This window comes from Mastomys coucha, unplaced genomic scaffold (assembly GCF_008632895.1).
Source record: "Mastomys coucha isolate ucsf_1 unplaced genomic scaffold, UCSF_Mcou_1 pScaffold22, whole genome shotgun sequence".
NCBI lineage: Eukaryota > Metazoa > Chordata > Mammalia > Rodentia > Muridae > Mastomys > Mastomys coucha.
The window spans coordinates 1,828,981-1,845,553 of NW_022196905.1; the positions used below are offsets into that span (position 1 = coordinate 1,828,981).

At 44.8% G+C, this 16,573-nt stretch overlaps 1 protein-coding gene across 5 annotated transcripts in view; it reads left to right on the top strand.

Annotated features, from left to right (window-relative positions):
- Window positions 1-16,573, top strand: part of Eml6 (EMAP like 6) — a 289,180-nt gene that overhangs the window by 257,655 nt on the left and 14,952 nt on the right. For 3 of the 5 annotated variants that reach the window (XM_031337169.1, XM_031337171.1, XM_031337173.1), the window contains 4 exons: window positions 11,359-11,367; window positions 12,206-12,284; window positions 14,471-14,600; window positions 15,855-15,953. In XM_031337169.1, coding sequence (XP_031193029.1) covers window positions 11,359-11,367; window positions 12,206-12,284; window positions 14,471-14,600; window positions 15,855-15,953 — 317 coding nt within the window. The remainder of the gene's footprint in view (window positions 1-11,358; window positions 11,368-12,205; window positions 12,285-14,470; window positions 14,601-15,854; window positions 15,954-16,573) is intronic. The other 2 variants (XM_031337170.1, XM_031337172.1) reach the window with 1 other exon arrangement.

The window sequence follows — 16,573 nt, forward strand, 5'->3', positions numbered from 1 at the left end:
AATGATTGCAAGGAAAAAATAATGTTTAAAGAACTTAATCCTAAGAACTGAACAAATACACACACACACACAAATGCAAGAACAGGGAAATAGGCCTGCCACTTAACTGATCTATCTGAGAAAGATCTTTGGTCTGGAATCTTTTTAAAAGTAAAGTATTCAGCCTCTCCAATTTCACATTCCACTGTCAGTGGAAGTGACTTACCCATCATTCCCAGAGTGTCCAGGCTGCTTCTATAAAACTCAGTGGTGCATCACACCAGTGACTCACTAAGATCCAGCCAGGTACCGGCCATGCTGATTCCCTGCTCCCACATCTGATTCAGATGTAACCCATGACCACGCAAGCACTCCTCGTCTCATGACCTCTTTGCACAACTGCACAAAAAGCCATTCGGCCTAATTTAGTATGAGACGGGAGATGCGGAGGCTGACAGCTTTCCATTTTAAGATTACGGTTTTGAACACACCTTATTTACTTTATTGCTCCATATTGAAGAGTTGCTATATGTTAGGGTACACTGAATTGAGTCTTTATTCTTTAAAAACCAAGAAAAGAAAACTTCATAGAATTATGAGCAAGTACTTTTCTATTGGTACTTTAAAAAAAAATAATTCACCCTTGAATGCAGTGAAGAAAACATGTGGAAAAGAAAAACATTTTAAGTATAGGGTGCAGAGAAAGGATCAAGCCTTTTCTGTAGACAGCAATTTCTTTGATAACTTAAAAAAAAAAAACACTTGACAGCCCCAGTTTATAAAAGAGCTTTTAGCCAGAGACAGTAGCTGCTGTAGGCCATGATAGGAGTTGAGTGTGCCCAGCAATCAATTAACCTGTAGGGAGAAAAATCAGAATCTGAACCAAGCAGTCTCTCCCCATCCTGGCCAGTAATTTTAGGGGGCTCGACCTCAGAGATAAGACTAGGCAGCTTGTGACCACAGAATCCAGGAAGTACAGGGCAGGTGGTACCTTGAGGAAATTAGTGAGAAGCCACAATGAGAGAGAATGTGGAGCGGGGAGGCTGAGGCCTTGGAGCCAGGAGTGACAATAAATCATGTGTTGCAACTTGGTTTTCAGATGAAAGAGAAAGCAGGCTTCATGAGTTCTAGCCTCCTGGGAAAGAGGGGAAGGAAGGAGGTGGTGCCTCCTGTATCAGGAGCACGGCACCAAGCAGTGCCAGCTTCTCTCTGGAAGTGTTAAGGCCAGCACCTTCCTCCGGCTCCCTCAAACCCCGCTGATCGCTCCTTGTCCCCATGCCTGAAGGTACCTGGAGCAGGATATACACCGGTGACAGTGAGAGGCAAGCACCAGAGCACAGATGGACGTGTACTCTTGGAGCAGCTGCTCCTTGCAGGGACCTTTACTTTGTCTCCTAACGGTGCTGCGGGCATCTGAGTCTAAGGCAGTCATCCCTTCCCACCCTGCTCTCTGAGAAGAGTGCAGCAGCTGTCATACTGAGGATTAACATGCCGGCTGACAGCTGCACAGTCTGCATCAATCACTTGGAAGCAACTGAAATTTTAAGTTTCTAAGACAGCCGTGTCTTAGAATGTTTCTAATTACATTTAGATATTTGACTTTAAATAGCTGTGAGACTACACCATGCCTTCTCGTGCAACTTCTAACATACTGTGACTTTTATGCTTCAAAAGTCATATGACCTTCAGTTCCAGTATTTTGGGAAGTGAGAAAGCTGAGCAAAAAATAATAATTGCCCCGAAGAGAATACTGGGCCACACTTAGCAAATGTGAAATATGCCAATCACATTTCAGCTTTGTCCCAGCTTACCATATGGCTCCTCCCCTTGGATTCCTTCAGGCAGCCCCAACCGCAGCCTTCTCCTCCCACAGTCCTCCCGTTTGCTGAAGCCTGTCAGAAGCAGAAAGACTGGAAGAACCTATGAATACTAGTCCATAAGGACTAGTGGGAGGAGAAGGGCAGGAGGTGTGGGAAGGATACACAGTACCAAAGACATGCTTCCTCACTGCTTTTGCTAACTGGAAATTGACAACTTTTACATGGGCTCTGGAGTTTAAACTTGGGTCCTCATACTTGCTATGTACTTAAGCCAGCCATTTATTTATTTATTTATTTACTTATTCATTTTACATCCCACTCACTGGCACCCCTCCCAGTCACCCCCTCCTACAGTCTTCTACCATTCCCCATCCCCCTTTCCTCTGAGTACATAGGGAACTCCCCCCCAAACCCCTCTCCCACCGTATTCCCGCAAGCCGGCACTTCAAGTCTCTTCGAAGCTAGGCACTTCCTCTTCCACTCAGGCCAGACAAGGCAGCCCAGCCAGAAGAGCATATCCCACAGACAGGCAACAGCTTTTGGGATAGCCCACATTCCGTTGTTCTGCATCCACATGAAGACCAATCTGCACATCTGCTACATACGTGCGCGGAAGCCTAGGTCAGACCTGTGTACATTCTTTGGTTAGTGGTTCAGACTCTAAGAGCCCCAGGTCCAGGTTAGTAGACCCTGTTGGTCTTCCTGTGGAGGCCCTACCCACTTTGGGGCCCCTCAACCCTCCCTCCCACTCTTCCATAAGAGTCCCCAAGCTCCATCCACTGTTTGGCTGTGGGTGTCTGTACCTGCCTGAGTCAGCTGCTGGGTGGGACTTCTCAGAGGACAACATACTCCTGTCTGCAAACATAACAGAATATCATTAATAGTGTTAGGGATTGGTGCTTGCCCATGGGATGAGCCTTAAGTTGGGCCGGTTATTGGTTAGCCTTCCCTTGGTCTCTGCTCCCTCCCACCAGCCATTTATTTTTTAAGTGCTTACTATTTAGCACAGGTATTAAGACTGGAGAGATGGCTCAGTGACTAAGAGCACTGGCTGCTCTTGTAGAGGACCCAGACTTGATTCCCAGCACCCACATGGCAGCTCACAACTGTCTATAACTCCAGTTCCAGGGTATCTGACATCCTCTTCTAGCCTCTGTGAGCACCAGACACACATACAATGAACATATGTATATTCATGCAAGCTAAATGCCCATATACATTTAAAAACAGTAACAAAAAAATTTAAAAATCTAAACTGTGTGGAAGATGGTAATGATCGAGATTTTTATTTCCTGTATTCAGTTGGACCCATCATTCAGACAGAAGCCTACTTTGAAGGTAGAGACACAGCATGAGCACAGCCTGGGCTGTTTTCTGAAAATCGGCACTCTCTTAAGTCCGTTTCCTCTCTGCACGTGTATGGGAAGCCTACACTCTTTTCAAGACCCTTAATGAATAAGCACTGAGTCTGGTAGCTGTTGATGATCTAACCAAGGATAAGTCAAGGATCTAGGACTCCCCTCTCTGCTTCTGCACGCTGTCCCTACATTCTAGTGTTCTTAAGGTCCCTGTCACCTGTGACTAAGGCAGGCTCCACCCAACCTTCTTTGTGTTCTTCTCCCAGAAGCTGCATGACCTATGGCCACAAATCACAATCCTGCCTGGCCTGAGGCATAGTTTCCTTTGCTCAGAAAGCTCTTGGGCTGCTGCCAGCCTTCCTTGCTTTGTTCTAGCCTGAAAAAGGCATTTCTCCTTGTAAAAAATGGATGAAGTAGCAAAGTTTGTGTGTCTCAGCACAAGTTTATGTACTTATTAATTGTGAATAACTATACAATTATGGCATTTACTTTCGTTGCTAAGGTCTCAGATGCACTTAATGTTTTTACATTTGTTCATTTATTTGTGTGGCAGGCGGGTATACTTATGGCACTGAACAGGTCAGAGGACAGCCTGTAATAACTAGTTCTTGCCTTCTGTCATGTGGGTCTTGAAAACGGAACTCAGGTCTTTGGGCGTGGCAATTTCCCTGCTGAGCCTCTTGCTGGCTCTGATCAGATAGATTTGGTCTGGATACTCAGCTGGTGTGTGTGTGTGTGTGTGTGTGGAGAGAGAGAGAGGTGTATCAATAATCTTTTCATTTTCTAAAAAGTTTTAAAATGACTTTAATTATTTGTATATCATATTATAATACAATATTACATTATAATATAAAAACATTGTTACATCACTTTTCTCATCATCGTGGCAAACCTGACAAGAGCAGCTGCATTAGCCAGCATCCTCTAGAGGAACTGAACTGGAAGAATAAATATATATTTAAGGAGGAACTTATTAGATTGGCTTATACCATGCCGTCAGGATAGTCCAACGATGAATGTCGCACACTGAATAGACAGAGCCCAGCAGTGACTTGGTCTCCGAGGCTGGTTGTTCAGGAGTTCCAATCTGTTGCTGAAGGCCTGGGGTATTACTGAAGAACAACTGGACTTCACTCCTCATCAGAGGCTCAGAGAAGCAGGTTCTAATAACAACAAAGAGGTCAGCAGCAGCCACAGCAGACTAGATGGACTCTCCAGTTAGAGCAAAGGCCAATAGAGTAAGGAACACAAAATGTTCCTTCTTCAAGGTGCTTTTATCTACAATACAGAAAGTCTTCCCAGACCAGTTAAAGCAATGAAGGCTGTCTTGAAGTGGAAAGGCCCTTGCCTTCAGGCTACATCTCAGTGGAGCTGCCCTTTGTCCCCTTTGTTAAGGACTGCTTGGCAGTGGGTGTTTGGTAGAGATTTGGGGGACCAGGTGGCTCCTCTTTCTCTGTCAGGTTTCTTTTCATGTATATTGATAGTAGTACATACAGTGGCACCAAGTCCCTTGCAATCCACATAGTGGGTTGATCTTAGCTGTCAGTTTCTTATCTTTCCATAATACCAGCTGTGGACCCTGTAGACAACTCAGGTTCTTCCACAGTGCCCTTCTTTGGGGCTTGCCATTTCTCTCTTACCCTTCTCCCTGTTCCTAGCAACAAGAGGGGGCTAACAGCTTTCATATAAGAGACAGTCTCCGTGTTTCCACAGGGTTTAGGTACCCACTAGACCTGGAGATGTTCCAAGTGAACTGTTTCCCATCCCTCCCTTGTGGGGACTGAGGAAAAGCGGTCCCTTTACGAGCTGCCATCTACCACAAAGATAGCTCACCCTCCTTGAGTCTCATCAGCCAGCAGGAGGAAATCACTTGCTAGCAGATCAGCAGTGATATGCCAGTGACACATGAGCAGGGAGAGCATTTACCAAGAAGGCAAAAGCAGAGGTTTGTAGTTCATGGGCTGCACGGTGTTGGCAGTCATAGTGGGTAAGACAGTAGAGAGGGTCTCCCCTGTTACAGGTCAGTTTCCATGTGGACAGACGGTGTTTTGGTATCTCTGGGCAGTGTCTGTTGAGGTCTTACTGAGTGGAATGCTGGCAATGTTGTGGGGCTCATATCTGGGTGGTAAGGTGGGTAGGCCATTCCTTTTTGAGGAATAAATTTCATGCTGTGAATTGTTTCTTCTGGAGATGGTCGGTCTAAAGCAGCCTGAGTCTCTAGGAGCCGAACTCTTGATGGGCTGAGCCTGCTCATTAAAGTATGAGTTCTCCAGAACAGTGTCATGGCAACCTAAAACAGACCGCAGCTAGGGCTTAGCTCAGGTTAGCTCTTCTGGTCCCTCCTCAGAAACAACAACATCCTTCTCCCAAATCCAGCTTGCTTCCATCCAAGAATTGTACCCATAACCTTGAGGTGACACAGCAAGAATTAGTCGTAGCAGGGATTATGGGAAAAGAACCTGTAAGCATTCTCTTATATTAATATTTTAGATACATATTCACTCTTAGGTCCATGGCATGTATTCCTGAGGGAAACAAGGAACTTTACCAACCCTAAAATCAGATTTTGAACTCAAAACATATTTTTTTTGTTTTGTCCTGTTTTGCATTTATGTATGTGTTTGGATGTGTTTATGGAGCATGCACCACTTCCTCCACAATGTAAGTATGGGGTCAAACATAGACTTGCGGGTCAGCAGCAAGTGCCTTCATCCACAGAGCCTGCTCACCAGCCCTGACTAGGAGCGTTTTTTAAATGACAGTGTCTTTACCTGCTAACTGACAGGCGATAGCTGCAAACGACCTCAGAGTTCCACTGTGGCATTAAGTTTTCCAAACTTCTTATATACCTATGGTTAAATTGATATGATCTAAAATTTGGTTTTGACTAAGTTTATAGACCTAAGCAAAACAAAAAACAAAACCAAAAACTATTTATAACAATGTCTACTGTATATACTATATAGAAATGTTACAAGGGGTTTGTTTGTTTGTTTGTTGTTAGTTTTTTAAAATCTTGTCTATCTGTGTGAGAGTATGCAGGTGTTCTCAGAGATCAGAGGTGTTAGAACCCCTAGAGTTGCACTAATAGGCCACATGAGCTGTCATGTGTGGGTGCTGGGAACCAAGCTGGATACTCCAAAAGGCAGTACTAGCGAGTAACCACTGATCTGTCTCTCCAGTCTGGTTTTGTTTTCTTGTTTCTGCCCCAAATTAGTTGCCTCCTGTAATTCCTTAATATGTTCATCTATAACACTGAGACATTTCTACTATATGTAGACTTTCCCTGTGAGACTCTTGGCTTCCTAAAGGTTAATGATCATTACATTGCACATAGTAGGTAACTGGTACAGTGCCTTGCACATAGTAGTAACTTGTACAGTGCCATGCACATAGTAGGTAGCTGGTACAGTGCTGTGCACATAGTAAGTAGCAAGCAAATGCTTCTTGAATGAGTAGGTGTATCCATCAGTCCTCCAAAGGCTCTGCAAACCCACTCTTTGTCAGCAGCTGCTTTTACCTTATTAGCACCTGTGCTTATTGGAGATAAGTGACCTATGTACAAGCTGAGGATGCTCCAACTGGCCATGGGGACAGCTTAACTAAATGATATTGTTTTATCATGTACACATTAGAAATTGAAATGTTTGTCTGGTTTAAGTCTGTGTCACAAAAGGCAAAGGGAATTGAAAATAAACAAATTTGAGTTACCATGTATCTAATTTACATACAAAGATGCCTTGCCAGCCAATTTGTGGTGGAACAAAGAGCATGCTAGAACATGTTCATGACTGGCAGTGTTAAAAATATAGGAAAATTAGGCACACTTCCTTGAGTTAAAGCGAATCACCATATATAGGCAATCTCAGGTCTTTTTTCCCCTAAGCTTTTATGCTATGTTTGGAGAAGGAAATCTCTGGAGAGAACCTGCCCCCAATTTAAAAAAAAAAAAAAAAAGTGTCACTTTCAATCAGTAGCTGTGTGGGAATTTCAAGCTAGCCAGAGGAGAGATGAAGCAGGACAAGGCTCTCCTCCATGCTCATGTCAACTGTGAGTGAACAGCCTCCTTGGCTCCAGAGGCTCCAGAGGCCCTTTGTCCTGCTTTGTCAATAGCTGCTCTGTAAGCGTGTATTGTTGCAAAGAGCTGACGATCTTTCTAAGCAAGTGCTGCAGAATAGGTCAGACTGAGAGCTGCTAAATCCTCACTCCAATAATCCTTAGTCCAATAAACAGGGAGCATTGAGATCTGGCTGTGCCCCAGGAGGAGGGAAGGTCCTTTTATCCAGCATTCCCATTCCTTTGGTGAAGAGGGAGCATTGAAGAGCTTGCTAGTATGGAATACTGTGGTGGGAGAGTGAATACTGTGGTGGGAGAGTGACTTTGCATAAGCCGGCCCATTCCCAGAGTCTTTTCCCTCTGGGCTCAATTCTCCTTCCTCACTTCACCCCACAGTCTGTAAATACTTGCTCTCAGTGACTACTCTGAGCAAGTAGAATGTAGCAGAATCTTGCTTTTTTATTAAGGTGGGTGGAATAGACTAAAATAAAATATCTATTAAACCCTGAAATGCTAAAATCAATCATTTCTAAGGCTTATGTTTAGGTGGGTGGTCACCAAAAAGCTGCATAGTTGACTTTTAATTGAATTTAATGATGTTTCTGTAAATGGTTTTCTTTCTACAAACCATGGGGCTTTTTATGTTGGTCTGAAGCAAAACCATGACTTCTATATAGAATTGACAATTTATAAAATTAAAACTGCTAAGCATTATAGAGCAGTCAGGCTTCTCCAGAGGTAAAGTGCTGGAGAAGCCTGGCTGTTACCATTGTTCAGGTCAAATTGCAGTTAGTTTAGGTTAGAATTGTTCAAAGCTGCCACGCCCATCTGAAGTCAAGATTTCCCCCTCACAACCTGTCATCCCCTGCAGGCTGGCTCCTGCTTTAGAATTCTGCTGGGGTTACTTCATTCTAGAAAGCCAGTAAGCTAGAGTGCAGCCTGCTTCACAATTACCTTGTCTTCTCCCCAGTCGATACTCCAGTCAAGTTCATCATCCACCCCTTGCATTAATTACAGAGGTCTCTTCAGTAATCTGCCAAGTGTTTGCTTAGTCACCTCTTTGCTGCCCTCTTGGCCTTCAGCCATTCATGCGAATCCATGCCTCTGTGGAGTAGGTGTGTGGCCCTAGGCTTCAGAGACATTTTCAAGATGGCAAGATGGTGTTTTCAGAACAGCCCAGGGTTCTCCACCCGATTCTTGGCCCTTCATTCCACTTCACCACTGAGCAACCCTCATTTCTCAACCTGTGGGTTACGACCCTTTTGGGGTTTGAAGGACCCTTACACAAAGGTCACATATCAGATATCCTGCATATTGGATATTTACATTATAACTCATAACAGTGGCAAAAAAGTTATGAAGTAGCCATGAAAATAATTTTACAGTTGAAATTACCACTATATGAGGGACTGTATTAAAGTGTGGCAGCACTAGGAAAGTTGAGAACCACTGCTCTAGACAGTTCTGTAAGACATGGGAACAGACCTAATAGGATGTTTTGATAATATATAGCTCTCACAGTTTTTAAAACAGACACTTTCTCTAAACCTGAGTTAATCTTGAAACATTGAGAGTATGGTAGAGGTATTTATTTTCTCATTCTCTCTTTTTCTCTCTCATTCTCTCTCTCTTTCTCTCTCTCTTTTTCTCTTTCTCTCTTTCTCTCTCTCCTCCACCTCCTTCTATTACCTCCTCTCGAAAATGTGCCTCCTCTCCTACACATTTATAAATATTGTCCTATATCTGGGGTTCATAGAATCCCTGGATCCTATCTCTGGCCCATTATTCTTAGAGCCATTTTTACCTGAGCCAATTTACATTTCCTCTAAGACCACTTTCAACATTGCACATTGTCCAGCTAAAACCTAAAAACCTTCAGACCTGTCTTCTGTAGGGAGGGGAAGCTAACCTTCCTACCCCACGGCCTCTTGTTTCTCAGAACCTTACTTTCCATTCAGCTTGCACAGTGGCTCATCCTGGCTGCAGGGACTTTCCTAAAGGCTGTAACTCTGGTCTCTTAGGCATTCAGGTCATAGCATGCTCTGCTCAAGCCTCCTTGAGTTTCTCTCAGACTAGCAGCTTTTATTGGGGATAAGGAAATAGAAAGGAATATTAGGCATGTTAGCCTTCCTTGGAGGCCTTCATGAAAAAGGCTGTGTGTGGGGGTAGCTTTCCTTCAACAGCCAGCCCAGTAGGAAGAATAGTAACTGTGCTGAGCCTCCCGTGGTCCTTCCCTATGCACAGGTTATGCCAACTTAAGACAGATATTCAACAGTACTTCACCCAAGAATAAGGCTGCTGTGTCTCCTGTCCATCCTCCTCTCAGGATTAGCCCACTCACTCTCTTTCAGGGCCAGTTCCCTTAGCATCTGCTCTGTAATAGAAGCGTCTTTCCCTGAGTCGTTTCAAGGCCCTCTTTTCTTTTGTGTCTTGGCTCTTTCTGCCTTCATCACCCTCACATCCTGGCCATCCCCATCATCTCTGTAGTTCTTAAATCTGTTGAGTCCCTTCCCAAACACTAGCTGTGCTCCTAGCTCCCCAACCTTGAGCCAAAACAACCAACCACCTGTAAAAGAGTATATTAGACCAAAAAGTTAATGAATGTTCTTGTGTCCTCTGTTCATTCCACCTCGGCAGAGTTTCTCAGAGTGGCATTTGTAATAGGATCTAAATCTAGAAGGATTTGGATGTGCTGAAAATGCTAACCCACCAGCGTTTATCTGTGCTCTAAGTTTTTGGCAGTTCCTCCCACGTCTGATATTTCGAACACTGTTTATAGATGCTTGGAAAGAAGCTTTTAATACTTGTATTGTGTTTTAACTTGCTTTCCTTTGGAGGCAGGGAATTGTCAAGTAAGTATCCATACAGTACTCTGGGAAAAGCTCAGGTGTCCAGTGAATGCCTAACGCTGTGACCCTGGGAATCCTGGGAAGGCTTGGTCCTCAAAGGGGCTGACTCTGCCTGACTCAGGTTTCTTCCCATTGCTCCTCTTGCCTTTGGTTTTGAAATAATGCAGCTCTAGACTGTGTGTGTGAAGAAAGACACACTCTCAGACTGCTTTACTGCTTTGGTTTTTAGAGTTTGGAGCTTTTTTTTTTTCTTAACTGAAAATAAAGATGACAAATAGCATCAGATTGCCTTTCTGTGTATATATACAGTCTCATGTATATATATATAAACAGTGTTTGCGCTTGTATGCATACTCTATACTGTATAATATGTTGTATATTATACAACCCGTATATACCCTGGAACCAAGCCCTGTGTTGAGTCAGAAGTTCTGACCCATGCGGTAGATCTAGCACACACTCTTGCTCCCATTGCAGCCCCTGGCTTGCTTTTGTCATATACTTCAACATTTCTAGGTAAAAGAAGAAACCCACAGATTTTATTTGAAAGTCCCACTAAAACAGGAGAAAGAGAAGATGTCCTGGGAAGCGATAATGAAAGTGCAGGAAATGTCTGTTGAGGGAACTGAACTGGCATGCCACAATCCCAAGATTTTGCTCAATTTGATGGTAACCATGTCAGCTGGGGATGTCATTTACAGAGACGTCCTTTCTCCCCATTTTAATACCATCTGGTCCAATTATCATTTATGATTACATAATGTGTTTTGATTGAAGAATTTCTGAGAAAATAAAGGTACCTTGTTTCCCCTGCCCCACCCCACAAAAATATCCATTAGCTATTCCAGCCAACAAGCTGAAAAACCTGAGATGGGGCTAAATTATGAGTCAAAATTAATTTGGGAACAAAGCCACCCATTGTGCTTTGTTCAAGCCATCCAAGAGGAGGCTGTTTCCTGACAATGAGTCTCCCCCCAGCACACTCTAAACTAAGCAAACTCCCCAGGCGTGAAATCAAGTGTGCAGGAAACATTGACAAGGCCTCCTTTACTCTTCCCACTGTGTAGGCACTTAGTACAGCCTGCCCAAAGACGCCAGGGTCTAACTTTGTAAGCGTGTAGCCTGGTGCACTCTTTCCCTTCTGTTTTAGCTCTTGGCTGGCATGCTGGGGAAGCATGGGTTATATACACAGGAATGTCTGGTTACTGGGACATGCTTGTGCATGAGTGAGGCGCTTGCTGCCGCTGCCCTAACCTGTACTAAGTTTCTTACTTGCCTTTGTTTGCTGCTTCCAAGGGGATCCAGGTAATTCTTTCTCTTTGTGCTTCCCTAGACCATGGACTGCTGGTGTGGGACTTGGGACAGGAGCTGCGACAGGACTCCCCCCTCCCATGCTAAAATTGCAAAAGTCTGACCAAAGGGAATCCACTGTGGCCAACAACAACTGGCCTACTTGTCCAGGAGTCCTTTAGGGTTTTCTTTAGTAAAATCTCTTAGCTAAATTTTGGAGTATCGTCTGCCAAAACGTAGAAGGGAAAAGCAAACTTTGGTGTAGTGACAGCAGCTTAGTGTGGACCCTAACCCTGAGTGGCAGACCAGAATAGGGGATGCGGTTCTTTTAGCCCTTTCTTCCTCTTGCCCTTGTCTGTGGCCAGACCAGCCAGATACTTTACGCACAACCTCAGAGCCTGTTCCAAAGCTTGGCTTCTAAGTCCCGGTACACAGCAACCCTAGGCTTTTGATCACCTATTGGAGACACGGCCAGTGAAGCCAGGAAGCATGAGCTCTTCTTTTGCAAACATGGGCTTGTCCTTAGTTTTAAATCGAGTCCCTCTAGCCAAGGTTCCTTCTTGGGTCCCAGGATATTGTTAGGTATTGGGGAAGTGGGACCCAATGCTATAAAAGTGCTTAGTATAGAGAACCAACTCTGACCTGTGAGCCCAGACCCACATCTGCAGTGAGACGGCTTGTGTTTCAAGGTATTGTTTCTAATGGGGTGGAAGAGGAGAGCTGGACTGAACATCCCATGGGGGAATGTCCTCTGAGACGGGACAGAAGCAAAGACCTCCCTGGCTCTGGCTTTTAGCTAGCTGCTGGGCCAGCAGCCTTTTATTCAACCCTGGGCTTCTGACTTCTGTTTCAGACCACCCGTTAGCCGTGCAGCTCCCCAGCCTGAGAAACTCCAGAAGAACAACATCACCAAAAAAAAGAAGCTGGTGGAGGTAGGAAAGTTCAGCGATCATTCGTATTTATCTGATTACTGATGCTCTGACACAGCCAGGCGACGTCTACATTTGCCTGACTTAAAGGGTACATCCCGTCACGTGAACCCAAACGGGGTCTGTTGGTTCCCTCTTGTCCACATCTCCATCCTGTATGGCACTGTATCCCCTATCCCATCTCTGGGACCAACACTACATGTACTGGGTCACATTCCTTCTCCCTCAGCCCTGTCACCGAGCCTTACCTAAATCATCACTAACTGTTTGTATCCCTCAACCCTGGCCTAACAATTGAGGGATCTATGGTGGAAGGATGATCAAGCAGCTCATAGGACCCATTCCCAAGATCACCAGTCCAGTGAGGGGGTGCAGATCTGGGCCTACAGCTGAGACTTCAGGGTCAGCTCCAATGAGCCCGATGTTTTCATAGACCCACAGCCCAGCGTACACTCTTCAAAGTTCAAATCTTTTGACTTGTGCTGATTCTAATACCCAAGAGTCTCACACTGCCAGTGAGAGTCTGGTTCATACTTTGAGAACCTCAACCAAAGTGGCCTTGCTAGCTCATGACCTATGAGTTCCCTGCAACTAAAAGCCTCTAACCCCAAACTCACCCCCTAATGTTCTCCCATGGTCTGGAGCTGTGAAGTCCTGTGTTTTAATTCTGCAGCCTGGATGCAGAACCTCTTAGTTCCCCCACACTGTAGTTCTCCCAGAGCTTTTTCTGGGCTGTCTCTGTGGGACCTTCATTTATAAAGTCCCTCACCCAGAGCCCTCCTACCCAGCTTCCCCACACCCATGTTCCCCAGGCCTCAGCACACACTCATCTGCCCTTCCCGTGGATGTCTGCCTCTGCCGATAGACCATAAATTCTCACTGGTGTCAGAATTTTTTTTTTCTGGGAAGGAATTTTTTTGAGATATTTATTTTAGAAGATATCTCAAGTTAGGAAATATAGCTGGTGTGGGACGTTGGACAGGATCTAACAGTAGAAGTGCCATTATGAGACAAGATGGTACCTACCTTCTGTCGAGCAGAGGCTCATGGGTACCTGAAATGGTTTTTCTCTGAGAAATTCTTGAACTGCTGTCATAAGCACAGTGAACTATTAGTGCTTCCTAGCACCTGAGTTTATAGCTCCTGGAGTAGTTAATCTACTGAGCCCGCCGATGTCTGTTCTAAATTCCCAGAAGACTGACTGGCCACTCTTGGTGGCTACTATATTCAGGATAATGTCCCATATTACATACATTCCTGGGAAACACTTTGGGGGAACCTGGGGGTGAGTAGAGACTCATTTAGTTGAAAGGAAGAGAAGGGCTTTTCAGGTGAGAGGGACATTAAAAATCAAGTTGAAACACTAGGAAAGCCTATGATCAATGGGCTACATGTCGATCAACTTGCTCAGTATGCTCAGAAGATGGCCGTGTGTGGGGGTAAGTCTTGTGCCAACTCAAGAAGTTTAGGCTTTACCCTAAAGACAGTGAAAGATGACGACTGCATTTCAGGAGCTATAGTGTGATGTTTGCAATTGGCAAGCTTCAGTTAGGGCCAGATTTGGGGAACCTGGAGAAGTAAGACCCACCCACTATAAACCTTGTTTTGGAGCTAACACGGGGCCAGACATGGAGGCGTTCAGTACAAATATGTTGAATGGAATCAAGAGTCGATCTGAATCAGCCACTAATAGAGGATGAGACAAAAAAGAAAACTATGAATCCAGAGAACCGTGTAGTTGCTGGGAAAATGCGAATGTACAGAAACTTTGTGGGATGAGTCATAACCAACACATCAGGCATGACCTTGGCTCACTCAGCAGCCTTGACAGCAGCCACCGCTGCTTAGGGAACCTGCTCATGGTGGTCTCTGAGCCATTATTCAGCTGAGCTAAGGAGTGAATATCTGCCAGGGCATACATGCGAGACTTCTAGGTGACCACTGGGAGCCACCTAGCCTGCACATTGTGGCTCACCTGAAGAACCTAAAACTCACTTTAGTTTATTTAGGGAAAGCCACTGTTATTCAACATTTCAGGAGACTGGAAAGGGAGGGCTGTGTTTCATCCTTCAGTGAGTGATATCGGCCTCACATAGTGTCCCCGTGAGGAATGTGGCTACTCGTGCAATGTGCAGTGTGGCATTGTTCCTCCGCTGTTAACCTGTAAGGATGACTAACTGTGTGTGCAGGAGCTGGCTCTGGATCACGTCTTTGGCTACCGAGGATTTGACTGCCGCAACAATCTGCATTACCTTAATGATGGTGCCGACATCATTTTCCACACTGCAGCCGCTGGCATTGTGCAGAACCTCTCCACAGGTAGCCACGCCCATTCAGTTCTTGGCTCCAGACTTCCTACCTTTCTAGCCTCAACCTCAACATGGTGTACACACTGGCCAGAGCTACCTGTGCTCCTACCAGCCTCTCTGTAGGGAGAGGGAAGAGAGTGGGGAGAAGCCAGGGTAGAAACAGAAATGAGGCTGAGAGTAAAGCAAATGGAGCCAACTTCCATCTCTCAGAGTGGGGATGCTCCTGTTTCCATCTCCCAGGTGTTGGCAGTGTGTGCCACAGGGCCCAGCTTGTTTTGACTCTGGAGCAATATTCACAGAAATAATGTCATTAATAGAAGTACTCAGCACCCTCTTCCATGATTTCAACCAGGAAATAAATCTTTAAAAGGAAACATTTCAGAGAGTGTGTAACAGACCCACATCCATATCCTCACCACCAGATCAGATATGTCAGCCCTATATCTTACCAGCTTCATAGCTCATGTTCCTTGTTGAGTCTGTGTAATTCATGGATCGATTTGAGTACAGTCACTGAGTCAATTTGATTTTCCTCCCTTTTGGGTAGGAAGGCTTTGAGGTTTTTTATGTTTTCTCAATTTTTTTAGGCACATGTCATGGTTTTAATAGCACTATCCCCTTTATTATCAACACTGCCACTTGGGCATTTGAGTAAGTTTTAAAAGGCCTTTAGGAAGTCTGGAAACACACTGCAATAGATGGTAAAATATTCTTTCCATGTCATGTGAACTGTGTTAACTTTAGGATAAAGCTTTGACCTGCGCCATTCAGGCACCTAGGTGGATAGATTCCTGCTACAGGGACTCTGTATGCAGTTCTCCTAGAGCCACTTTGCCCAGTACAGCATCACCTCAGCATCATTTTCTTTTTCAACATCCCTGCCCCTCTTTCACAGCAGGGGCAGATGTTGAGAAAATGATCTTGTGCCAAGGGGGAGAGGGATGAAGTTCATCCCTTTGTCTCTGGAAGGCTTTGTACTTGGTCTGTGTGCTGGACCCACACAGGCAGTGGGAAATGCTAAGGCAGATTGTGGTCACTAGCTTTTGTCCCTCCGAACCTACATCAGAGCATGTGAATTTTTTTTAAACAGTCCCCCACAGCTCCAAGGTTATTCTGAAAGATGATAATTCTGAAAATCATAGTTTGGCATTTCTAAAAGCATAATCTTTTAGAAGGCATATCCAGATTTCCCAGTTCAGTTTTGTGATAGCTACAGAGAGCCCTTGGATCTCCCTACTCACATCCCATGGTTCTTCTTTTCTAGGCAGCCAGAGCTTCTACCTGGAGCACACCGATGACATCCTCTGCCTCACAGTGAATCAGCACCCAAAGTACAGAAATGTGGTGGCTACCAGCCAGATAGGTAGGTAGGGCTCCTGCTGGCTCCTTGCTGTTCTTGTGGCTGTACAAGACTACAGGTCTATCAGCACTTTCAGGAGATGAGCAATTTAGACCCTTTATTGCTAATGTCTCAGTTGATTTTTTTTTTCTTTCTTTTTTTTTTTTTTTTTTTTTTTTTTTTTTTTTTTTTTTTGAGTTTTAAAATATAACACCTGTGCCAGATACTGGTGGCTCATACCTTTAATCCTAACACTTGGGAGGCAGAGGCAGGAGGATTTCTGAGTAGGCCAGTCTGGTCTACAGAGTGAGTTCCAGGACAGCCAGGGCTACACAGAGAAACCCTGTCTCGAAAAACCAAAAAAAAAAGAGTCACAGTGTTGATACATATAGTGACCAGTGTTTCTGAGGGACCGTCAAATCAGACCCAAGCCTGGTAATTAAACAAATAGATGGGTCTCTTTCTTGCAGACTGGACCCCTAGGTGTAAGTGAGCCCCATGTCGTAAAGCCTGACAATTATGCTTGGCAAGGATGCTTGGCAGCATGTGTGCCGGCTCCCTGCCCTGAGAAACTGCCTGCCACAAATGTAAACTGGCACATTTGTGGAGTCATTTGCTTTTGTTTTTACTTTGTCTTGTCAAAG